The following is a 26476-nucleotide window of genomic DNA, read 5'->3' as shown; positions in this document are numbered from 1 at the left end:
CTAAACTAGTGCTAAATTATAAATTAATGGGAGAAACCAGAGTTCCTAGAGCAGAGGTCAGCCACTATGGAAGCAGGAAAGCCAATGCAGCCTGTCAGGGCCAGACTCCCAGGCCGCTCAAGGTAGTAGCTGCCACACACTTGACCAAGAGAAGGTAAGAGTCTGAAGACCGAGAGAGCGTAACATTACAGCCTGGAAGCAAGCACCTGAGTTACTTATTAGTTAGGGTTAATCCAGATGGCCTAAAGAGCCACCTAGGAGGTTGATCTAGGACAGAACTGACGGCTTTACTGTTTTAAAAAGTGACAAATGTATTTTTAAATTGTTAGTAGGTATTTTTCTATAACAAGAGTTTCTATAATTACAGTGAATGTGCAGCAATCCTTCCATGTTTCATTGTTCAGTTCTTCCTTCAACTTTTCCTATTTACCTTAAAACTTACCTGCTCTCTTTAATCTCATTCCTTACTCTTCCCTACTCTGAGTATATGACTTTGTCTCCTACAGTATGCATACGTATATGTGTGTATACAAGAAGAATCACCATACGGGAACTCTCGTTTTCCTACACTGCTATCTCCAGACTTAATTCTTACTCATCCCTGCCTCCTTCCTGCCTGAGCAGTAATAATAGGTAATATTATTCAAGCCTTTCTTTGTGCGAGGCCTTAGTGAAAAATCCCGAGATGTCCCTCTCTCCCTCCCTTTCAAAGCTAATTCTTCTAAATCAGCTAGACCCTTCAAAAATCTCACTTTACCAGTATCGCCTCTATTTCCAACCTCATTCTCCTTATAAACCTTCTTTTCCATCAACATTTAAATACTGTCAGAACTCTTCTCCCTTCTCCCCATATATCTAATCCTGTAGTTCAACAGTTCTTAAAATGTGGTCCAAGGACCCTCTTCGGGGACCCTGCAACCCTTTCATGGGGTTACATGTTATTACTGGTGTACTTCTCCCAACAAACTTCTCAACAACTCTTTATCCTCACTGACACAATCTTATTCTAGGTCCCCATTATGTGTCACTGGACTATTATAAGCAGTCTTCTAATATGGGTCTTTTCTCAATCCCACTGGCTCATCTGAGTCCTTTCCCAAAGCAATTAGAATATTCTTTTGCAGATACAAATCTGATCTGATCATGTTTCTATATTCTGAAAACTCCTCCGTGGTGGCCTTGAGAATGCACCACAAAGTTCTCCAGTTATAAGGATGGAAATTGGCCAAGCACCCCAGCTGCTGTGTTTTTAAATCCATTGCCAGATTTGGGCAAGGTCACATACCCCACAGCCTGCTCCTAGTCGATGACTGAACACAGCAGGTATAACAAGGTAAAGCCCATTTTAGCAAGACATGGGTCACTTCTGACAACCAAGTATAACTCAAAGACTTGTCCACAGCCTTATCAAACCTTCCCTGGACTAGTGTGGCATGCTGAAACACATCCACTCAAGCTTTTATTCCTCTCCTTCAATTAAGGTCAAACTTACACCATAATCTGAGGGCTCTCTGAACCCTTCCCTGCTTCCTCTTCTCTCACTAAATAGTAATAAATATTATTATTTATTAGTACTAAAATCTGTGCATGTTTACTCTTGTCTTGGAACCTGTTAAAAATCAGGTGGAAGACCCAAACTAACACATTCTCCCTGGCACCCAACTGCTCAAAGAATAACTTGAAACTTCTCAGTGTGGCGGCCCATAGTCTCCATCATGATCTGACTCTTGCTCATTTCTTTACTTCTTTTCACTTCCTTTAACTCATATTCACACTGTGCTCCACCCACATTGATTTATTCACATTCTTTCTACACTCATTGTATCTGTTGCACTTAGATCTATGAACATGCTATTGCTTTTTCCTGGGACATTTCTTGTCCCAACTGTCAGGCAAATTCTTCAAGTTTAAGCTCAAGCTTAAGGCTTTAAGAAAGCCTTTTCTGACTCTCTAAAACTGAACACGGTGTTCCTGCTCATTTCTAACACATCATGCTCTTAGTCTCACCCAAGAATTAACTATAGTATACTATAATTGAATACTGTATCACAGTAAATTAACTATAAATCCACTGAGGCAGGAACTGTGTTCACCACTGGTTTCTCATGGCCTAGCAGAGGTGCCTGGCATTTAATAAGTGCTTGATAAGTATTCGTTGATTAATTGAAAATTTAAAGAAAATAAGAAATGATATTCAAATATCCTTGATTCACAATTAAGAATGTACAAGAAAAAGCTGTTCATGAAAAAGTCTATGCTTTGTTAAATGTATTATTTTTGTATTCCATATTAAAACAGAAAAGCTAAGTATATCTAGCATCTATGGTGTACTTTACCTTTATACATGATAATGGATTTTTATTATTAAACAGCTTTTAATAAGCCCCTTTAACTTTGAAAACTGTCAAATTATTAAAAAAACACTTGTCATATTTTTACTTTATTAAAATGAATGAAATAATCGAGTTAAGCAAAAGTAGAACTTCTATTTTTCTATAAAATGCATGCTTTCTAAATCACATGCCAGACATTGTAACTAGCCCACAGTAGGTAGTTAATAAATGGTTGCTATTTGAATGAACATGAATTATTAAAAATATATAATGCTATAATGTTAGAGTTGGGAGGAAAAAAACTTTTCAACTAATATGTATAACTGATATCTATTGATTGAAATTACAAATAAAAGTTTTTACTCAACAGGGAATGAGGAAAATATTTATCCTATGCTAACTGCTGTCTACTCTGACACACTTCAGTTCTGTATGCACTGGAAATATGGTCAGAAGTAATTTAGCTGATCTTCTTAAGATACAACAAAGGACCAGATATTTTAGAAATAGTTTGTCACTTTAAAATGCTGAACTTAAATAACAAATGGCTTCCCCAGTAGCTCAGTTGGTAAAGAATCCGCCTGCAATGCAGGAGACCCTGGTTTGACCCCTGGGTTGGGAAGATCCCCTGGAGGAGGACATGGCAACCCAGTCCAGTATCCTTGCCTGATGAGTCCCATGGACAGAGGAGCCTGGCAGGCTACAGTCCACAGGGTGGTAGAGTCAGACACGACTCAGAGACTTTCACTTTCAAATAATCAAAACAAACTAACCAAACTAACAAATTACCAAATGAGCTACTATTATAATAAATCTCTTAAGAAAAACATCAAATTTTGAATATCTGCTTACAGATATTCAAGTGAATTTGTGAATTACAAGTCACAAAAACAAGCACCAGTTTACAAAAACAAGTAAACAAAATTACTTTAATATGGTTGTGGAAAAGGAAAGGGAGAAAGTATAATCCCTGTCTCCCTCAGCTGAACTATTCAAGAGAACTAGTAAGGGCTTTTTACCCCAACAAAAGTACTTTTCAAAGACGCATCGAAATTAAAAACAAAAAACAAATCAGATATTTCTTCAGCAGTTCCCTTTTTTCAGATACAAAATAAACACTAAGTTCAAATATAAGAAAATTATATTTTTCAAATAATACAAATATTATAAATACTTGCAATTTAAATCCCTTTTCCACTTCTAGTATTTGAAATCCTTTGGTGAAATTTTAACAGATCTACATTGGTAAGAACATTTTTAAAACATACAAAACCATTTTACCTATATTTCCAAGTAGTCCATTAATGACTGTATTATTATCGGCCTTTAATGTACTGTTGTCCTGATTAATGAATTCAAGACTGTCTTGAAGCCTAAGGGGAAGGAGGAAAAAAATGAATACCAAATCTATTTTATGCTCTTAATGGCAATTCTTTGTATACTTCAATAAAATTTTAAGTGTAAAACATTATATTTAAGTTTCCCTATCAGTACTATAAACTAGTCATCTAAATCAGGGGTTAGGTACAGCCTGAGGGTTAAATTAAGCCTGCTGCCTGTTTCTGTAAAGTAAATTTTATTGGAATACAGTTATACCCAAGTGTTTGTCAACAGATGAATGGATAAAAAAGATGGTCATGTTTGTGTGTGTGTGTATAGACACTGGACTAGTATTCAGTCATGAAAAAAAGAGGGAAGCCTGCCGTTTGCAACAGGCTTCAGAATGTGGAGCTAACATACAGGGAGCTATGAGGCACAACCAAAAAATTAAAATAAATACAAACTTTTAAAACTTATTTTAATTTAAAAATAAAAATCCAAACACAGAGAGCAAAGTGATGGTTACCAAGGACTGGGAGGAGTGGAAAAGGGAACATAATGGTCAAAGGGTACAAACTTTCAGTTATAAAATTAACAAGTTCTGTGTGTCAGTGTACTACTAACTAATAATACTGCATTATCAATACTGGAAAGTTGCTAACAGAGTAAATCTTAAAAAATTCTCACCACAAAAAAAAGAAATGGTAATTATGTGACGATGGCAGTGTTAGCTAAGGCTATGGTAGTAATCATTCTGCAATATATAATTGTATCAAATCATGGTATATTTCAACAGAGCTAGGAGGTAAAATCTGGCTTCCATTAACTTTCAAACTTAAGGGATAGAAAAAAATCTGAATTTACGCTGTAGTCCTAAAAGCAGCTTATTAGCTTTCATACTTTGCAGATCTTAAACAATTCTCTTCTCCTTCCACCCATAACTACTTACGTATTGAGACTTCCACAGATGCTGCTGCCAGTCCGTGCAGTAAAAACTTTGCTGAGCATGAGCTGTGGAGGGGAACTATGAAGAAAAAGAGAGGGATAGACAGAAATCAAAACTGAAACACAAGGATCTTTTCAATTTATTATAAATAAAAATGTTTAAGTTACAGAGATGTTATAGCATAGTTATAACAGACATGAAGTAGCATTAAACCCATAAAACATCATAAACTGAGTATCTGGCAAGCTCTGAGTGGAGGCTATAAGAAATTCTCCCATCTTTAAGAAAAACCGAGTATTTTAAAATGGATTCATTAAGAAAAATCAGAAAATCCCTCACCGAATCTGATGAATTTTTAAGGTGGATCCTTTGTAGCTCATTGCTACTGAGCCAAACATCATCTCTCCAAGCATATTGGCATCAGAAGAGCACCGAGAACCCTAAACAATAAGCATAAACATTAACAAAATCATTGAACTTAAAACCTATTTCAAATGCTAATTTTTATTAAAAATTTCTCCCTGATGGCTCAGTGGAAAAGGATCTGCCTGTACTGCAGGAGACACAGGAGACCCCGGTTCAGTCCCTGGGTTAGGAAGATACCTGGAGAGGAAAATGCCAACCTACTCCAGTATTCTTGCCTGGAAAATACGAAGGGCAGAGAAGCCTGTCAGCTACAGTCCATATGGTCGCAAAGAGTTGGACACAACTGAGCACACACACACAGTTCCACAGCTCTCACTGCAGTTATTCTACACAATGTTTTAAGTTATTTGACATTGAATAAACTGCTCTGCAGCTTGATTTTCTTCATTTTACACTGTCTTACAGATCTAAGCATACTGTTACATACAGAGTCTTTTTAAGAGGTGCATAGTGTTCTGCTATATGAAAATACTAGTTTATAAGCCAGTTCCCCTTACTGACATACTGACAGGTATTTAAGTCACTTTCTGTTTTCTGCTACTACAAATAGTGCTCAAGTAAATATTCTTAACCATATAGAGTCGGACACGACTGAGCGACTGAACTGAACTGATGCATATGCAATGTTTCTCCAGGACAGATAAAAAGAAGTAGAATTCAATGAACATGCAGAACAGATTTTATCATTCCTACCATGCAAAAACAAGCAACTGCAAAAAGGGTAATTTGGACATATTCTGCATTCTTTAAAAAATACTTATGTTAAACATCAGAATGTCTTGTTTATAAAGAATTCTGTTTTAAAAATTATTTCTTTCAATTATTCTTTAATTGTCCTCATAGGAGTCAAAAAAATCTAAAAACTGACTCAGTCATTGGTTACTATTTAGATACTATAGCAAATACTACTAGTTACCCACCAACCCACCAAATATCTTATTTCTTATTTTCTGAAGTCCAATTTGTTTCAGGGAACCAATGTGCCCTAGTGAAAAAAACTGCATTTCAGAGCCTCCCTTAGAGATAGGTTTAGAGTTGATCTCTATATTCAAAGAGTTAAACCAATGGTTATAGTGGTAGCTTTCAGAACTAGCCATTTATATGTATCCAACACAGTCCTGGTCAATGGAATATAAGTAGAAATCACTGTAGACAGAGATGCTGTAAGAGGACCACAAGCCAACAAGTATGTACCTGTTAGCTCTAAGTAGAGAGATAAGCAAGCCTCAGTCTCTGAGGCCATCCTGAAGCCCATACATTATCATCCCTAGATGGCCTCTCTCCAGACTTGCCATATGTAGAAAATCACTGTTTCACAGGATGACCCAATGCCATTACTAACCAATACAATTATATAATAAAACAAATGTTAAGGAAGAGGATCTATAACTAAGATAGCAAATAAGGATCACGTCCAAATTTCACTAAGCTATTCTACCACAGGAAACAAAAAATTAGAGGAGTTTTTAAAAATAATTAAAATATTCTTCTGAAGATAACAATAAAGTGATGAGGACCCCAATTTTACAAGTGGAAGCCAGGGAATAAATATAATGTGATTCTCTTTTACTCTTTTGCTTGTTTACTACCTGCCTTGGGTTCAAAAACCTGTATATTTACATTCTGTCATCTTTCTTAACAGCATCTTCCAATAGCAATCCATTTCATTATACATATTGTTTTTTATATTTGTTTCTATACATTCATTGACATTTTTTCTTAGTGCTGTAGTCTTAATTTTGTTTTAATAAAGGCACAAAGTTATTTAAGGAAAAAAAGTCACTTTTGATATACCTAGGTTACTAAAAGAAGCAACTCATCTATCCTTGGGATTTGGTTAAGACAAAATTTTTTTTTCCAGGCACAGAAGTTTGGGAATTAAGAACAGTTTAGAAAGAGCAGAATAATTTTTTAAATGATGAAGTGGTTTGTTTTTCTTTTAAGATCAACAATGCCAATCTTTCTTGGCAACCTAAATTGCTTCTGGATAATGACAGAAATGAGAATTTTCTCCTACAAGCTCATTTCTGTTACAACGCATCTAACCCATTTTATTTTGACTAAAAATAGTATTTCTTATATTAAGCAAGCTACACAAATTTAAATATCAAAGCATTTATACATTTTAATACAAAAGTAGAAAAGAATCCTCAGGAGGCAAAATTCAGTAAAAATAAACTGGTACCTAAACTTTATAAAACCAGGTATCAATAGCTTGCTATCAAAGGTTCTCTCTACCTGTTCTAATACATATCAAATAGTTATCATGACTGTCACTGATGTGCTATATATTTTAATGTGACATAATCTATAATTAAGGTCATAATTAAGAGAATGTTATTTTCTTTAATTTTTTTTAGAAAGATTTTTTTATTTGAAAGGTCAATTCTTTGTTAAGTACTCACTGCTGAATGCAATAATCTGTAATACCCTGTAAATCAAAGATAACGTTCTACTTACCTGAAATAACATTTTATCAAGTGTAGTGAACTATATATTATAATAATTCAATGCCTTCTTGCTAAAAAAAAAAAAAAAAAAGCAGATTTCCAAGACCATGAACCTACTGTCAGAACATCTAGACATATGACCTGGGAATCGGCACTTAAAAAACTTTAGGAATTTTGTATGCAAAATGAGAATTACAATCACACACTGCTTCAGAGTTTCTACCATCTGGATCCATTTGCTAATACTCATATTTAACTGCATAACATTACAAAGAAAGGAAAGTTTCTACAATTGATCAAATGAGAAAACTTGCAAACTGGCATAAGTATGATGATCCTACATAGCACAGCACTATTAAGAACTTGTTAGGGTGTCATACCTAAGATGGAAGAGGAACAGAGAAGAGCAGAGAGAACGATGTAGTACCTCATAATATCTGGATTTTTATGACTCAAATCTCTTTCACATATACCATTATGGTGATGTCGTACAAGGGTTAGTTTCTATCTAGACACAATTACCTAAACAATTTAAAAATCCAGGATTCTATTTTAGTACTGCTAAATATACCTATGCTTCATTCATGCAAGCCTGAATGACACAAATAAATTCACATTAGATAACATTTGCTTAGTTTGATCTTATGTGAAATAAAACAACTTGTTGTTTAGTTGCTAAATCATAAGTTTATAGAGAAGTTCCTATGTAGTCAACTGGCTGGTTAATTCTGTATTTTAAAAGAAGAGCCACATTAATTTTCAAAAATGAAAACATATTTCATACCAAAGCTGAACTCTATTATTTTATATTTACCCTAATATTTCAGTAATTTAAAAGTACATAAAGTAAGAAATGATTCTGATGGTCTAAAAAATATGAAATGGGAAATAAAGAGGAGAAAATACCCCTAGCTACATGTGCCTGAAGCTCTCTATACTTCCCCTATCCTATCAAAGTTCATAAACTTATTTATTTAATTATCTGTCTCTCCAGCTATACTACAAGCTCCAGAAGGGTAAGGACTAGTCCCAGTTATATCCTCAGTCCCAAGGATGATACACAACACACTGTAGGTACTCAAAAACATTTGTGAATAAATAAATAAACGGCATCAGTGATCTTACCTGATACTTAGGACACTGGTCTTTCACATCTGAAGATGAAGTCATGGAACTGTCTAGAGAGGAAGAACTGTCTCCTCCAGGTTTCAGCTGGCAGCATTTCCCAAAGACTTTAACTTGAGCATCGCTACAGAGCTTCTGAAATGGAAACATTATTCCCATTCGTATTTTAACATACGTTCCACCATATTTAAATTACAGCATAAAAATTTTTGGAAAAACCAAGGATGAAACAATGTAAAATAATATAGCTATAACATTATGGTTAATTGCATTTTACTGTATTTTCTCCATAACAGTTTTCTATTCTTTGTCTCATAACTATGATAATATTTGTGGAGTTTGTTTTTTTTTTTTTTACTGTATTTTTCTCATAAAAATTATTAAACCAGGAGAACTTTTCTATATTATAATGGTCTACACAATGCTCATTGCTAGGGACTTAATTATATACTGCAGCAGTTTTCAAACTATTTGATCTCAAAAACCTCTTCATGCTCTTAAAAACTGTTTAGAATCCCAAAGGCATTTTTGTTTATGTGACAATATATTTACCAGTATTGTCCCATATTGGAAGTAAAAAGAGAAAATTTAAATATTTATAAGTTTATTTAAATATAACAATATATCCATTATAAGCTAATGTAAGTAACGTATTTTTATGGAAACAAATTTGGAAGATGTAGGAATCGTTAGAGAAATGCAAAGGAGACATATTTTAACGTATGTACATATATATGTGGGCTTCTCTGGTGGTTCAGTGGTAAAGAACCTGCCTGCCAATGCAGGAAACATGGGTTTGATCCCTGGATCAGGAAGATCTCCTAGAAAAGGAATTGGTTAACTCACTCCAGTGTTCTTGCCTTGGAAACCCGATGGACAGAGATGCCTGAGGGCTATAGTCCATGGGGTCGCAAAGAGACAAACATGACTAAGTGACTGAGCACACACATATATATGTAAGTCTAAACTTTTGAAATAAGAATGTATCCACGTATTGGACAGTTATATTTTCAGTCAGAGCTGAGGTTAGGACCATAAGGTTGTACTGTCTAGTATGGAAAAAGAATGTATTTCAATTTTTTGCTTTATTCATCTTATTTTCCTATCCCTCCACAATAGGTTCTAGAGCTTTCAGTACTCATAACTACCAAAGTTGCAATCTACCAAGGTCCTTGATACTCCTAAAAGAACTGAAATATTAATCACAGTTACCAATTGTTTATTCTTCAAACCCAGCTGGCCTAACTTATCTACTATTGCAAACCACCATTTATCAGTCAACAAAACCGGTGGCTCAGAAGGTAAAGAATCTGCCTGCAATGCAGGAAACCTGAGTTCAATCCCTGGGTCAGGAAGATCCCTTAGAGAAGGGAATGGCAACCCACTCCAGTATTCTTGCCTAGAGAATCCCGTGGACAGTCTGAGTGACTAACACTTTCACTTTTGGGGGCTTCCCAAGTTGACACTAGAGGTAAAGAACCCACCTACCAAGGCAAGAGACATAAGATATGTGGGTTTGATCCCTGCATCAGGAAGATGCCCTGGAGGAGGAAATGGCAACCCACTCCAGTATTCTTGCCTGGAGAGTCCCATGGACAGAGGAGCCTAGTGGGCTACAGTCCATGAGGTCGCAGAGTCAGACGCCACTGAAAGTGACTTAGCACACATACAATAGTAGTAGAGTACTATGTGTACCAGTACTAGACAAAAGAAGTGAATAAAACAGTTCTTTTCCTTGTAGAACTAAAAATCTAACAGACGAAAGAGACATTTAACAAACAGCTAGACAACTTAGTATAATTAAATATATATTTCAAATATGTCTAATAAAAGTAATAATAATGATAGCAAATGCTAACTCATATAGCACCTAGTATTTGATCAGGTATTATTCTGTTTTACATGTATCTACTCTTTTATTCCTCACAATTCTATGAAGTAGGTACTAATACTAATCCCATTTTACAGATGAAGCTGTTAAAGAGCAACAATGTTTATATAAACTTTCCAAGAAAGAACTTAAGTTAATCTAGGCAAATCAAGGAAGTGACATTTAAACTGGGACTACAAAAAAGCATTGGAGTTAAAGTGAAAGAAGAATGAGAGGTCAAGAAAGACATTCCAAGCTGAGGTAACTATGTATGTCCAGTCTCTTAATCAAAAAGCAATTTGCTAGAGCCAAGAAAGGGACAAACATACACGAATTCCAAGACTAAGGTTAATGTCTACTGATGCTAGAAGGTTAATGTCTACTGTGCCATGTCCCCTCACTAGACCATCTTACAATGAAGTTGCTGCTGTTTAGTTTCAAAAAAGTTATAACTTCAGAATGGGAAAGAGAAAAGATACTGTATAGCTAGGAAGTTGATGGGAGAAAGGTGTGTGTGTGAGACAGAGCGAGCTTTTACGTATATATCTATGCACAATATCTTATCTTCTCTACAACAGGATAATGAAACTAAGTCAGAATTTACATACAATATACCTTTCCCAACGTTCAATGTGTATCTGCGTTATACATTAACCAGATTCCCTCAAGGTAGGAGGATGCAATCAACCTTTGAAAAATAGTCCCTTTCTTCTGATGCCAGCACTGTAATTTTTAAGATTATTATTTCTTTCTCATCTTGTACAGGGGATCACACTGACTAAAGGCTCATTCTATGCATTCATACCTGACTCTACAAAAATCTCTGATGAAGTTTATAATTTTAACTTGCCAATATGATACATGATTATCTCAAAAATGTTTAAGAGCTGACCAGTGGAACAATTCTCAAAATTTTTGAAAATCTGTCTCCCAGGTTAAAATCCCCAACTTGGCTCAAATAAAATTCTCTTTATTTCTTCTTGACTATTAACTAAATTTTCATTGACACAAAGAAATCTAGGTCCCACTCTGTCTTTAACTACTCTTTTCCCCACTTCATACACTGCCAGTAAGTAAAATCATTTTTATTGGTTTACTATTGTCCTTCCAGTATTCTTTTTTCAAATATAAGCGTATTCTTTTTCCTCTTCTCTTTCAGAAAAAGTGATTCAGTTCCGCCCTTGCTTTATTTTCCACTAATATCATAGAGAATCATTTCATCTATCTTTAGAAATGCTTCCTCATTCTTTCTGTTTTAAATACAGCTGCATAGTATTCCAGTGTGGAAATATACTACAGCTTATTTAACCAGTCATCTGTTAATGACATTGCCAATGGAACTGCTGGGTCAAAACATAAATACATAAAATTTTGGTAGATACTGCCAGATTATCCTCCATGGATATCATTTCACTCACTTCAACAGCAAAATACTGCCACTAAATAATTGGGTTTTTCCCAATCTAAAAGAAAAGAACTAAAATCACAAAACAGTTTTTATTTTCATTTCCTTGTGAAAAAGAGGAAGAATCTTATTGAACGTGTGATGCCATCTGTATGTGAACTCCCTGTTCTCATCCTTCACCCAGTTTTCTACTGAGCAGTTCTCCTGTCTTGATTGATAGGAATTCTTTATATAAAAACATTACCAGCTGGTCTTATATCCCATAAAAGTGTTTTCCCAGGATATCATGTGTCTTTTAATTTTCCTTATGGTAAGTTTTTTCCTTTTTCACTTGTTTGCCTTTACTCTGTTTTGTTCATCATCCAAGTTACTTCCTTTTCTATCAGGTTGTCAAATTTATAAGCCTTTTACTTATGGCTTCTGCATTTTGAATAATAGCTAAAAGGTGTTTTCCACTCCAAAGATACATAGGAACTCATGTTTTCTTTGGTAATGTTTGTTTTATTTTTTACATTTAAATGTCTGATACACTTGAGACATGAATCTAAGTTGATTTCTCTTGTATCTGGCTAATTATCTCAATACCATTTATTAATCTTTACCCTACTGATTCAAGGATGCCTTTATCGTATATTAAATTCCTACATGGATTTAATCTATCTGATCTTTTATTTCCATTAGTCTGTTGGTCTATTTATGCTCCAATAAAATATTGTTTTAATTATTGAGACTTTATAATGTATTTTTCAAATCTGGTAGAATTAACTCAACCTTACAACTCTTCTTTTTCAGTTTTCCAACTTATTATTGCTATTTTTTTCCCTTTGAACTTTAGAATCTGCTGTCTAGTTCCAGATATGACCACCCGCCAATAATATTAATAGTTAAGGTTGGCATTTTTATTGAGATACATTTTTTAAAAAGCAACTTCGAACAGAGAGCGTTATAACCAAAAGTACATTACCCAGAAACATATTTTGCCTTTTTATTTGTTCAAGCTTTTATGTACTTCAGGAGATTTAAAGTTTTAAACATAAAGATTTTGTTAACTTTATGCAAAGGCACTTTCAAAAATTGCTGTTTTAAATGAAGCTTAGATTCCTTCATACTTACAATTGGAAGTTATCTGCATATACTGAGTTCACTGATTTCTGTATATCAACACTGAAGAAGATTCAATAACCTAACCAAATCCTATGTTCTAAATCTGGAATCACAATCACGATTCAACTATTGGCACTTGTACAGTTTCAGTGTGCAAAACTCTGACATATTAAAATTTATATTCACCTTTCCAAAGATACGTGAGCCTGCGAATGTGAAGGCTGAAACATGAGTTAATGCAACTTCACTGGCAGTACATAAAAAAGCATTAGATTATTACCATAAAAACAATGTCCAGGATAAAGATAGTAGCATATGATCAACTCACACTTGATCCATCTGCCTATATCAGTGTTCAAAGAAACCACTTCACACTTCAACTAGATGATGAATAAGGTCTGAGGATCAAATGTAAAAAAATAAAAATAGACTTTTACAAACACGTGAACTCTCTGGATTAAATCCACTGAATATCTGACTCATTTGTCACAGAATATAACAGAGCTGGAATGAAAAAATGTTCTGAGAAAGTTATACATTAATAAAATTTTATTTCAGCATTTTAAGACAATCAGGAAGCTGCTGATGCCCAAACTATCACATCATTATGCACAGACCCAGATATCGTGTAGAAAGTTCAAAATTATCATTTACATCACACTCTTTGCCTATACAGAACTCATAATTTAAAGCTTTTTTTCCCAGTAGATGAAAAAAAAATACTTAATGATTCCAACAGCTCACAATCTGGGGGGCGGGGGGGGAAAAACATGCTCTCTGGTGTTCAAAAGGAATATATAAAATCTTCATGAAAGTATTTATAGGATTTTGATAATAAACTTCCTAACTTATAACCTACATGCAGGTCAGGAAGCAACAGTTAGAACTGGACATGGAACAACAGACTGGTTCCAAATAGGAGAAGGAGTTCATCAAGGCTGTATATTGTCACCCTGCTTATTTAACTTATATGCAGAGTACATCATGAGAAACACTGGGCTGGAAGAAGCACAAGCTGGAATCAAGATTCCTGGGAGGAATGTTGGCTTAAAGCTCAACATTCAGAAAACAAAGATCATGGCATCTGGTCCATCACTTCATGGGAAATAGATGGGGAAACAGTGGAAACAGTGTCAGACTTTATTTTGGGGGGCTCCAAAATCACTGCAGATGGTGACTTCGGCCATTAAAAGAAATTAAAAGACATTTACTCCCTGGAAGGAGAGTTATGACCAACCTAGATAGCATATTAAAAAGCAGAGATATTACTTTGTCATCAAAGGTCCATCTAGTCAAGGCTATGGTTTTTCCTGTGGTCATGTATGGATGTGAGAGTTGGACTGTGAAAAAAGCCGAGTGCCAAAGAATTGATGCTTTTGAACTGTGATGTTGGAGAAGACTCTTGGGAGTCCCTTGGACTGCGAGGAGATCCAACCACTCCATCCTAAAGGAGATCAGTCCTGGGTGTTCATTGGAAAGACATGTTGAAGATGAAACTCCAGTACTTTGGCCACCTCAAGAGAAGAGTTGACTCATTGGAAAAGACTCTGATGCTGGGAGGGACTGGAGGCAGGAGGAGAAGGGGACGACAGAGGATGAGATGGCTGGATGGCATCACCAACTCGATGCACCTGAGTTCGAGTCAACTCGGGGAGTTGGTGATGGATAGGGAGGCCTGGCGTGCTGCAATTCGCAAAGAGTCAGACACGACTGAGCTACTGAACTAAACTGTACTTATGATTAAAGCTGATCAAAAATATGTACTGAATAATTAACACATGTGAGGCAGGGTGCAGTTTAGGAAGCAAAGGTGAATAACAGACAAATTTTTTACTTTTTTTTGTTTGTGATTTAAAAACAAATACAGCTATGACACAGAAGTCTATGAAAGGCTATCAATATAAACAAAGGACCAAGAGAATTCTGATGTAGGAGAAAAGATGTATACCTGGAGCAATCAGAAAGGATTCATAAAATGGTGATAAAATAAACCCGAAAAAGGGCAGATCTTCATCTAGGATGACAGCACATAAGATGAGGATATATAAAACAAATGAGACTGCAAGCACTCAAGGCTGTTTGATTTCTAGTCACTGATGAGCCTAGACCAAAGTTCAAAAAGAAGAAGCAGGCATATAAGAAAATTTCAGAAGAATGAATGCACAGTATGAGATTAGAGCCAGTAGACAGACTGAGAAACATAGAGACTCAGAGATAAGGCCAAGAAGAGATACTGAAGAGAGACAAAGGAGAGACAGATGAGACACTGAGGAGAGCCCGAGAGACAGTGAGGCAGAGAAACTAAGAGACACAAAGACACACTGAGAAGAATCAAAAAAAAAAAAAGAGAGAGACAGAGACAGAAAAGGACAGGACATATATACAAGAAAGTAAAAGGATAATCATATATTTGGCGTTGGGTAATGAGACTTTGTGAAGACTTGCAGGGAAAGAAAAAGAGCTAACCAAAAGAGAAGAAGGAGATAGAAGACTAATGAGACTAATGAAGCATCATCTCAGAAAAGGTGGGCAGGAAGGGTTCAAGAAACAGCATGAAAAGAAGATTCATAATGATGTTTAAAACAGAAAGGAAGAATGCTACAGTAACACAACGAGTAGCATTAATCAAGAGAAACAGTAAAGAAGAGGTCATATCCTTCAATTTAATGGAACATCATCAAGAACACACAAAAAAATTCAATAAATATTTGCTAAAGAAATAATAAAGAGTATTAATTAATCAATCACTGTCAACCTTAAAAGTCTTAGACAAGTTCTGCTGACCTATTAGCATTCTAAATACAAAGACGACATGCTTATCACATTTGCAGCTAGACTTAGATTTCAACTGTCTGCTTGACCATCTACAGCTTTGACTCTTAGGCATCTCAGTTCAGTTCAGTTCAGTCGCTTAGTTGTGTCCAACTCTTTGCAACCCCATGAACTGCAGCACGCCAGGCCTCCCTGTCCATCACCAACTCCCAGAGTCCACCCACACCCATGTCCATTCAGTCGGTGATGCCATCCAACCATCTCATCCTCTGTTGTCCCCTTCTCCTTCTGCCCTCAATCTTTCCCAACATCAGGGTCTTTTCAAATGAGTCATCTCTTCGCATCAGGTGGCCAAAGTATTGGAGTTTCAGCTTCAACATCAGTCCTTCCAGTGAACACCCAGGACTGATCTCCTTTAGGATGGCCTGGTTGGATATCCTTGCAGTCCAAGGGACTCTCAAGAGTCTTCTCCAACACCACAGTTCAAAAGCATCAATTCTTTGGTGCTCAGCTTTCTCTATAGTCCAATTCTCATATCCATACGTGACCACTGGAAAAACCATAGCCTTGACTACACAGACCTTTGTTGACAAAGTAAGGTCTCTGCTTTTTAATATGCTATCTAGGTTGATCATAACTTTCCTTCCAAGGAGTAAGCATCTTGTAATTTCATGGCTGCAATCACCATCTGCAGTGATTTTGGAGCCCAGAAAAATAAAGTCAGCCACTGTTTCCACTGTTTCCCCATCGATTTGCCATGAAGTGATGGGACCGGATGCCATGATCTTACTTTTCTGAAAGTTGAGCTTTAAGCCAACTTTTTCACTCTCCTCCTTCACTTTCATCAAGAGACTCTTTAGTTCTTCATTTTCTGCCATAAGCGTGGTGTCATCTGCATATCTGAGGTTATTGATATTTCTCCTGGCAATCTTGATTCCAGCTTGTGCTTCCTCCAGCGCAGTGTTTCTCATGATGTACTCTGCATATAAGTTAAATAAGCAGGGTGACAATATACAGCCTTGACGTACTCCTTTACCTATTTGGAACCACTCTGTTGTTCCATGTCCAGTTCTAACTGGTGCTTTCTGACCTGCATAGAGGTTTCTCAAGAGGCAGGTCAGGTGGTCAGGTATTCCCATCCTTTAAGAATTTTCCACAGTTTATTGTGATCCACACAGTCAAAGGCTTTGGCTCTCACTACTCAGCTATTCAACCATTTTGGTTGAATTCACCATACACTTCCTTCTCCCTCATTCCTCCCACAGCCAACATGGAGGTTTTTTCACTATACTTAAAAAACTGACATATAAGTGACAACAGAATTATATTCAATTCAGATGTATGACATAATGATGATGCAGTGGTTTGTATACATTATGAAAAGATCTCTACGATAAGTCTAGTTAATTTCTCCAAATAAGACATACAGATGGCTAACAAACACGTGAAAAGATGCTCAACATCACTCATTATCAGAGAAATGCAAATCAAAACCACAATGAGGTACCATCTCACGCTGGTCAGAATGGCTGCTATCAAAAAGTCTACAAACAATAAATGCTGGAGAAGGTGTGGAGAAAAGGGAACCCTCTTACACTGTTGGTGAGAATGCAAACTAGCACAGTCACTATGAAGAACATGTGGAGATTCCTTAAAAAACTGGAAAAAGAACTGCCATATGACCCAGCAATCCCACTGCTGGGCATACACACCGAGGAAACCAGAATTGAAAGAGATATGTGTACCCCAATGTTCATCACAGCACTGTTTACAATAGCTAGGACATGGAAGCAACCTAGATGTCCATCAGCAGACGAATGGATAAGAAAGCTGTGGTACACACACACAATGGAATATTACTCAGCTACTAAAAAGAATGCATCTGAGTCAGTTCTAATGAGGTGGATGAAACTGGAGCCTATTATATAGAGTGAAGTAAATCAGAAAGAAAAACACCAGTATATTAACACATATATATTTTTAAATTTAAAAAGATGGTATTGACGACCCTATATGCAAGACAGGAAGAGAGACACAGATGTAAAGAACAGACTTTTGGACTCTGTGGGAGAAGGGGAGAGTAGGATGATTTGAGAGAATAGCATTGAAACATGTACATTACCATATGTGAAACAGATGACCAGTCCAAGTTCCTTGCATGAAACGGCACTCAAAGCCAGTGCACTGGCACAACCCAGAGAGATGGGATGGGGAGAGAGATGGAAAGGGGTTTCGGGATGGGGGGACACATGTACACCCATGGCTGATTCATGTCAATGTATGGCAATAACCACCACAATATTGTAAAGTAATTAGCCTCCAATTAAAATTAATTAAAAAATATAAGTCTAGTTAACATCCATCATTATGCATAGTTTTAAAAATTTTTCCTGTTATGTGATCTTTTACATTTTAGCAACTTTCAAATATACAATATAGTGTCATTAACTACAGTGATCACGATGTATGTTATAGCCCCATGACTTATTTATTTTATAACTGGAAATTTGTACATTTTCACGCCCCTTCACTCATTTTCCCCGCTCCCCACACCCTGTCTCTTGCAACAACCTATTTGTTCTCTGTATGTGTTAGTTTTTTTTTATGTTCCACCTATAAGTGAGATCATACAGAATTGCCTTTCTGTGTCTTCTTCCACTTAGCATAATGGCCTCAAGGTCTATCCATGTTAACAAAAACAGCAAGGCTTCCTTTTTTTTATGGCTGAATTATATTTTTATTCATTCATCCATTAGTGGGTGCTTAAGCTTCATCCATGTCTTGGGTATTATAAATAATGCTGCAATAAACATGAGAGTGCAATGCACATATCTTTTCAGGTTAGTGTTCTTATTTTCTTCTGGTAAATACACAGAAGCAGAACTGCTGAACCATGTGGCACGTGTATTTTCAGTTTTCTAAGGGACCTCCCCTCATTGTTTTCAATTGTGGCTACACCAATTTCCACACCCACAAATAGTGTACAGGGGTTCCCTTTTCTCCACATCCTCGTCAACATTTGTCATTTCTTGTCTTTTCGGTAATAGTCATCTGACAAGATGATACATCACTGTGGTTTTTATTTGTATTTCCCCGATTATTAGATGCTGAGCACCTTTTCATGTATCTGCTGGTCAACTCTGCCTTCTTCGGAAACTGTCCATTCAGATCTTCAGCTCACTTTTCAATTACATTGTTTGTTTTCTGCTACTCAGTTACATGAATTCTTCAATATATACTTGATATTAACCCCTTATCTGATATATGATTTACAAATATTTTCTCCCATTTGGTACAGTCTTTTCATTTTGTTGATGGTTTCCTCTGTTGTGTGAAAGCGTTTTAGTTTGATGTAGTCTCATTTGTTAATTTTTACTTTTGTCATCTTCACTATCGGTCTCATATCCAAAAAAAAAATCACAGCAAAGACAATGTCAAGGAATTTACTGCTTGTTTTATTCTAGGGGTTTTATGGTTTTAGGTCTTATATTTAACTCTTTAATCCATTTTGAGCTAGTTTTTGTGTACAGTATTAGAGAGCAATCTAGTTTCATTCTTTTGCATGTGGCTGTCCAGTTTTCCAGCATCATTTATTGAAGAGACTATCCTATCCCACTGTATAGTTCTTGGCTCCTTTGCTGTAAGTTAATTGACCACATATGTGTGAATCTATTTCTGGACTCTCTACCAAACTGACTTTTTGGAACATAAAGCAGATGCCTACAATGGTTTCCCTTTGCACAGGATATAATCTAAACTTCTAACTCAAAGACCTATAAGGCCCTAAATACTCTGGCTCCTATTCTACCTCTCTCCAATTTCATCTCTCAACTAAGTTACATACTACTTTACTATCATTCCAGCCAGACTGGTCTTGTTTTACATCCTTCAATTTACTGAGCTCCTAAGTTAATCTGTAAAATGCATTTGCTGACTCTACTAAAAGGAATACTCATCTCCTATACCATGCCTTCAATTTCTTCAGATCCCAAGTTGAATGTCACTTCTTCACTGAGACCTTCCTTAATACTCCTACACCCAAACTGATAAGAAATAGGTTCCTTCCTGTGGAATCTCGTAAGAATTCTGTATGTTTCTTTCACAGCTGTTATCATTGTTGTTGTTGTTTAGTCTCTCAGTTGTGTCCAATCCTTGGCGACCCCATGGCCAAGGACCCCATACAGCACACCAGGCCTCCCTGTTCTTCACCATCTCCCACAGTTGGTCCAAGTTCATGTCCATTGCATCAGTGATGCCATACAACCATCTCGTTCTCTGCTGCTCTCTTCTCCTTTTGCCTTCAATCATTCCCAGCATCAGAGACGTTTCCAATGAGAAGGCTGTTCTCATCAGATGACCCAAATACTGGAGCTTCACCATCAGTCCTTCCAATGAGTATACAGGGTTGATTTCCCTGTGGAATTATTTATTTGTTCAATCTTTACCTCTGCAAGAATGTCTAATTGCAGGCAACAAGAGAGGTAGAGACATAAATCTCCAAATGCCCAAAGCTTTGTAGATACTTAGTTATCTGCACAACTAAATAATACTTTAAGAAAATGTTGCAATTTTTTTTGTCAGACTGAAAAAAAAAATCCAGATAACAGCTAAGAAATCTAAACAAAGCACAATCTCCAGAAAACTAAATGTGTTACTGATCAGAGGAACATCATAAAACCTGACAATCAAAATAACTCAAAAATTACCAAGTACTTATTACATGCCACTTAAATAGACCATGAAGATGCTATTATAAATAAGACAATAGATCACAAGCAATAAATCAGATTTTTCTAAGAACACAAAACCTCAAGTACAAACTCCCAAATAGCTGTATGCCTATTAAAAAATAACTCTTTGTCTATTATAAGTCAATTCTATTGGCAGAAAAATCTTTCCCAAAGTGTTCTGCTTTGAGTTGTTTACTGAAATGTTAATGAAAATTGTCAATTTAGGGGAGGAGAGAAAAGACAGTTCCAGGCTTCCATTTCCAGATTACAGATCCAGGGGATGGAGAGTCCTTATGCTTGAAAGGGTAACAAAAGTAGCAGTAGCAAAATGACAGCAATCACTTGCATTTACTTGGATGACTAAGTGAATGGCCATGTACTCCTGCTAAACTGGTCATAAAATATTTCAAAATATGATATTCAAAGTCAACAGAATAGACATTCTTGCTACTGCTGTATAGAATGGGGAAATATGATGCACTAGGGCCTAAGATTTAACTTGCTTTATACCTTCAGACAAATAATGTCACCTCTCTGGTCACACTTTCTACAGCTATATAAGATGGGAGATTTGTACAGGTCCTCTTTAAGAATCCCTGTAGCTCTAGTCATATTTCACAATAGCAGTATATAAGTAAATGTCAAACTAAAATTTTCTCTGGTACTAGACCAATGCAAATAAGGCAAATATTTTTTCCTTTAAAAATTCTCAAAATCGGTGCTCTAAACTTTAATAACATGCTAAAATGTTGTATATTGACAAATAAAAAGTACCATAATTGAAATTTGACCCACTCTTTCTTGAATTAGAATATTTGGCATTAAACTTGAACCAAACCAATAACAATGCTCACCGATACTGATATGTCCTCATTTTTTCTCTTAACACTGGAGTCAAACAGGACATTTCTCCCTCGTCTTTCACAGTCTTGATATACAATCAGTCGAATCTGGCTTGGATCAAACTCTGGCAAAGGCCAACTTTAAAGAAAAATAAAGATTCATTAGAATTAGTTTAATAAATATTCCACATAAACACCTGGAAATAATAACCGAAACCCAAAGTTGTAGTACTGCTGCTCAAGGTAATACAGAAGATCTTTATATAAAATACTACCATTTAGTTTAGGGTTGAAAATTTACACAGCTGTGGCACTTTAGGTTAAAAAGAAAGAATAGCTGTGGCAAGTATCATTCAGTGTATATAAAATATAGTCATCCCATATGAATCTAAATATAGCTAATAAAAATATGTAAAAACATTTACTATAATGAAAATATATACTTATTTCATGGCATGGACTCAGATGGCATAAGATTAATAATCCTTAAATACTTTTGTTACTGTTTCTTTAATATGGAAATGAAAAAAACAGATCCAGTTTTCAGTTTAAATAACAAAAACTAATTACTTATAAAACAAAAACAAGTAAAAAGGTGGTGAACATCCAAATGGGATAGAAATTCCTCATGTATATTTGATACGAGTGAAAATGGCATAATCTTTGCGGAGAATAGGTTTTAAAATATATACACTAATTAGACAACATCTAGTAAAAATGAAGTTGACCCAGCAATTCTATTCCAGAAAAGTATGCCATTATACAAGAATGTTCAGAGCAGCACTGTTCATAATAGTTGAAAACTGCAAACTATTCATATACTTACCAACAGAATGGGTAAATATTCATACTATGAAATACTACACAACAAACATAACGAATGAACCTCAGTTGCAGGCAGAAACATAGACCATGAGCAGAAGAAATTAAAACAATTACACACATACACACAGTAGTGTATTTTGCCATTTATCAGTTCAGTTCAGTTCAGTTCGGTCGCTCAGTCGTGTCCGACTCTTCGAGACCCCGTGAATCGCAGCACGCCAGGCCTCCCTGTCCATCACCAACTCCCGGAGTTCACTGAGACTCACGTCCATCGAGTTAGTGATGCCATCCAGCCATCTCATCCTCTGTCGTCCCCTTCTCCTCCTGCCCCCAATCCCTCCCAGCATCAGAGTCTTTTCCAATGAGTCAACTCTTCCCATGAGGTGGCCAAAGTACTGGAGTTTCAGCTTTAGCATCATTCCTTCCAAAGAAATCCCAGGGCTGATCTCCTTCAGAATGGACTGGTTGGATCTCCTTGCAGTCCAAGGGACTCTCAAGAGTCTTCTCCAACACCACAGTTCAAAAGCATCAATTCTTTCGGTGCTCAGCTTTCTTCACAGTCCAACTCTCACATCCATACGTGACCACAGGAAAAACCATAGCCTTGACTAGACGGACCTTTGTTGGCAAAGTAATGTCTCTGCTTTTCAATTTGCCATTTATAGAAAGATTCACATCAAGTAAAGCTTTATCGAGTGATGCACATTTAGTTTTTAAAACTATCATGAAAACAAAAGAAATGATGGCTTCAAAAGCTTGGAGAGTGGTTATAGCTCAGAGTTAGGTGAGGGCAGTGAGATTTCACCAGGAAGGGACATACCATGAGGACTGGGGCACTGATGATGTTCTATTTTTGACCAGATAATGTTTACACAGATACAGTATCAAAAAGAAAAAAGAAAAATGCCACTGCATTTGTCCTGTGTGCTTTTATACAGGCATTGTATTTCACAACTTAAAAAACTAATGGAATGAGTGAGATGAGGAGAGGAAAAGGGAGAAAACAATGAATTGTATGACAGAGACACTAATCTAGTAAACTGCATGCACTACAACTTACAGGACGGCTGCCAAGCAAGAAGAGGATTGTGATTCCAGGAGCTGCCTATTGTAAGTTAGGCTAAGTGGTCAATTCCTCACAATTCATCAGTCACAGCTTTTGATTACATTCCTTCATTTCCTTAAGAGAACCTCAACCCTAATCCTAGTACTTCCCTGGTGGCTCAGTGGTAAACAATTCGCCTGCCAATGCAGGTTCAATCCTGAGTTAGGAAGATCCCCGAGAAAAGGAAATGGCAACCCACTCCAGTATTCTTGCCTGAGAAATTCCCCATGGACAGAGGAGCCTGTCCATGGGCTTACAGTCCATGGGGTCGCAAAAAGTCAGACACAACTTAGCGACTAAACAACAACAGCAGCAACCCTAACCCTATCAATGAATGTTAAAAAAAAATCCATAACTGGCAATATAAAACATCTCCACCCCAATCTTGACAGAAAATATAATTTTAGTTTTCTTATATTTACTCCTTAGCAAATGTCTATGAATTGATGAAAAACTTATCCTGGACAATCAAACTAAACCAGGGATTCATCCTTAGATTACAATGATTTGCATCCCACTGAACAGCATTTATTAAACTGTGCTTTGATGTTAGGCAAAAGAAACCATAAAAGGACAGACTGATACAGAAAATCAGGAGGGTGGTCTCAAGAAAACTAAGAAAGAGGAGCACTTTAGAGAGGAAGAAGAAATATCAGGGCTGTTACTAAAAAGTATCCACTAGTTTTAGAAACAAAGAAGTCACTGGTGACCATGATAAAGACACTTCTCAGTACAGGGGTCAGACTGCAGAGATTTGAGGACCGAATAAGGGTAGAGAAAATAGAGGTTTTAAGACAAATATCAAAGAAAGTAAAAAAGAAAAGGAATCATGAAATAGAAGACAGTTATTTTGTTATTAAAAAGGACACGTGAACATGTTTACATATTGATGACAAAAGTGTGAAGTGGATGGGAGAGGAAGACTGACAAAGTAAGGTGTCTAAGGAAGTGGATGAGGACAGAATACAGAGTACAGATGAAAGAATTACCTCCGAAGAAAGGATAATCACTGCACTAGGACAAAAAGAAAAGATGGACACAGATACAGGAAGATTCAGAGATATGAGGGGAAGAATGGGGGAATTCATACCTAGAAGCCCTGTATACTTTCTAAAGCAGGTGAAGGAAAATAAAGGACAGGTTGTAAAATGTGGGGACAGTAGACAGCAAAAGAGAGCAGTCTTTGTAGCAAAAGAAAATGTGCTGACTGGCAAACGTAAGATTTCTTGGCAATTATGAAAGTCTACCTGAGATGAAAATACACCAGTCACAAACTACACAGTTGGGTCATTTTCTCCAGCAATCATTCGCATTCATGTGCTTGGATATGGATCAGATTGAGATAAGTTGCAATCAGGGAACATGGGTTCAATCCCTGGTCAGGGAAATAAGATCCCACATGCTGTGGAGCAACTAAGCCCTTGCGCCACAACTACTGAGCTGGTGCGCTCTTGCTCTCCACAACTAGAGAGCCGGCATGCTGGAACTGTACATTTTAAATGGATGAATTTTACAGTATGCGAAATTTACTTCAATAATAATAAAAACAAGTTAGAATGTGTTGCTCCTTTTCTTATTATTTGTAAAGTATTCTTCCAATGAGTACATGGATTGAACTATCATATTCCACAACCTGAAAAAATAAAACAGAAACTTCCTTTGAAAAGTTTAAAGGTATGCCCATCAACTGATGAATGAATAAACAAAATGTTATACCTATACAACAGAATATTACTTGGCTATAAAAAGCTGAAATATGGCTGACCCTTATAAATATTAAGCCAAATGAAAGAAGCCAGACACAAAAGGCCATATACCATAAAATTCCATTTATTCCCTCTGACTTGTCGAAATAGTCAAACCCACTGTGGCAGAAAGTAAATTAGTGGTTGCCCAGGAGGACTGGCAGGGGAGAAGGGAGATGACTGCAATGAATAAGGAGTTCTTTTTTTTTAACTGAGGTATAGTTGATTTACAATATTATACAAGTTTCAAGTGTACAACATACTGATTCACACTTTGTAAAGGTTGTTCTCCATTTATAGTTTTTATAAAACATTCCTTGTGCTCTACAATATTCCCTTGTAGCTTACTTATTTTATCTGCAGTAGTTTGTACCTCTTAACTCCCTACTCTCTAATCTTGCCCCTCTCCTTTCCCCACTGGTAACCACTAGATTCTTCTCTGTATCTGTGAGTTTGTTTCTTTCTATTATATTCAGTAGTATGTTTTATTTTTTACATTCTACATATAAGTGATATCATATAATATTTGTCTTTCTCTCTCTGACTTCATAAGCATGTGGAGTGATGAAATGTTCCGGAATTTGACAGCAGTGATAGCTGGACAACTGCTTGACTATACTAAAAAAAACCCACTGGATTGTACATGGTTAAAAGGTAAATTTTACAGTGCATGAAATTTATCTCAACAATAGTAAAAAGAGTAAGAATGCTTTCTCCTGAACTTACCTAAGCATTTGTAACGTAAAGTGTTCTCTGTTAACTCAAAATAAGACTACACAAAAGCTTAAATTCTAAAGCTTCTAGAAACATAGAGTATCTATACAATCAAGGGGTGCAAAGAATTCTTATACAAGACACAAAGTTATTATGCATAAAAAATTTGATAAATTGAACTTCATTAAAGCTTAAAACCTGCACATTAAAAGGCAGAGTTCTTTTAAAAAGGCCAGTCATAAAATGGAAGAAAATATTTGCAATATATATAGATGACAAAGAACTTGTAAATAGCCTATACAAAGAACTCCTATAAAGCAGTTAAGATGAACCATCTGTCCAATTTTAAAATGGGTGAAAGGCTTGGGCATTTCAGATAAAGAGTATATAAATGATGAAGGAACAAAGCACATGGAAAGGATGCTAACAAGATTAACTATCAGATAAATGCATATGAAAACACTTTCACAAAAGACTAGTAACGTTTGTTGTTGGTAAAAATATGAGGCACGTGGAATCTTTCACATTGCTGGCATGAGTGTAAAAGGGTACAACCATTTTAGAAAAAATTTGGCAGCTATAACCAAGCAATTCTTTTCAAAGATATTTACCCAGTAGAAATGAGAACATATGTTCAAAGAAAAGTTTTTGCAGCTTTATTCCTAATGGCAAAAAAATCTGGGAACACCACAATTACCATCAACAGGAAAATGGATAAACAAGCTGTGGTACATTCTTACACTGAAATACTGCACAGAAATAAC

At 36.1% G+C, this 26476-nt stretch overlaps 1 protein-coding gene across 2 annotated transcripts in view; it reads right to left on the bottom strand.

The window, feature by feature from the left end:
* Positions 1 to 26476, bottom strand: part of FNIP1 (folliculin interacting protein 1) — a 121661-nt gene that overhangs the window by 51610 nt on the left and 43575 nt on the right. For both annotated transcript variants that reach the window (XM_024995051.2, XM_024995052.2), the window contains exons 2-6: positions 21336 to 21462; positions 8601 to 8735; positions 4939 to 5039; positions 4603 to 4677; positions 3615 to 3706 (exon numbers count right to left, since the gene is read on the bottom strand). In XM_024995051.2, coding sequence (XP_024850819.1) covers positions 3615 to 3706; positions 4603 to 4677; positions 4939 to 5039; positions 8601 to 8735; positions 21336 to 21462 — 530 coding nt within the window. The remainder of the gene's footprint in view (positions 1 to 3614; positions 3707 to 4602; positions 4678 to 4938; positions 5040 to 8600; positions 8736 to 21335; positions 21463 to 26476) is intronic.

This window comes from Bos taurus, chromosome 7 (genome assembly GCF_002263795.3).
Source record: "Bos taurus isolate L1 Dominette 01449 registration number 42190680 breed Hereford chromosome 7, ARS-UCD2.0, whole genome shotgun sequence".
Lineage (NCBI taxonomy): Eukaryota > Metazoa > Chordata > Mammalia > Artiodactyla > Bovidae > Bos > Bos taurus.
The sequence above is the reverse complement of the archived record's forward strand: the minus strand, read 5'-3'. Positions and strand labels throughout refer to the sequence as shown.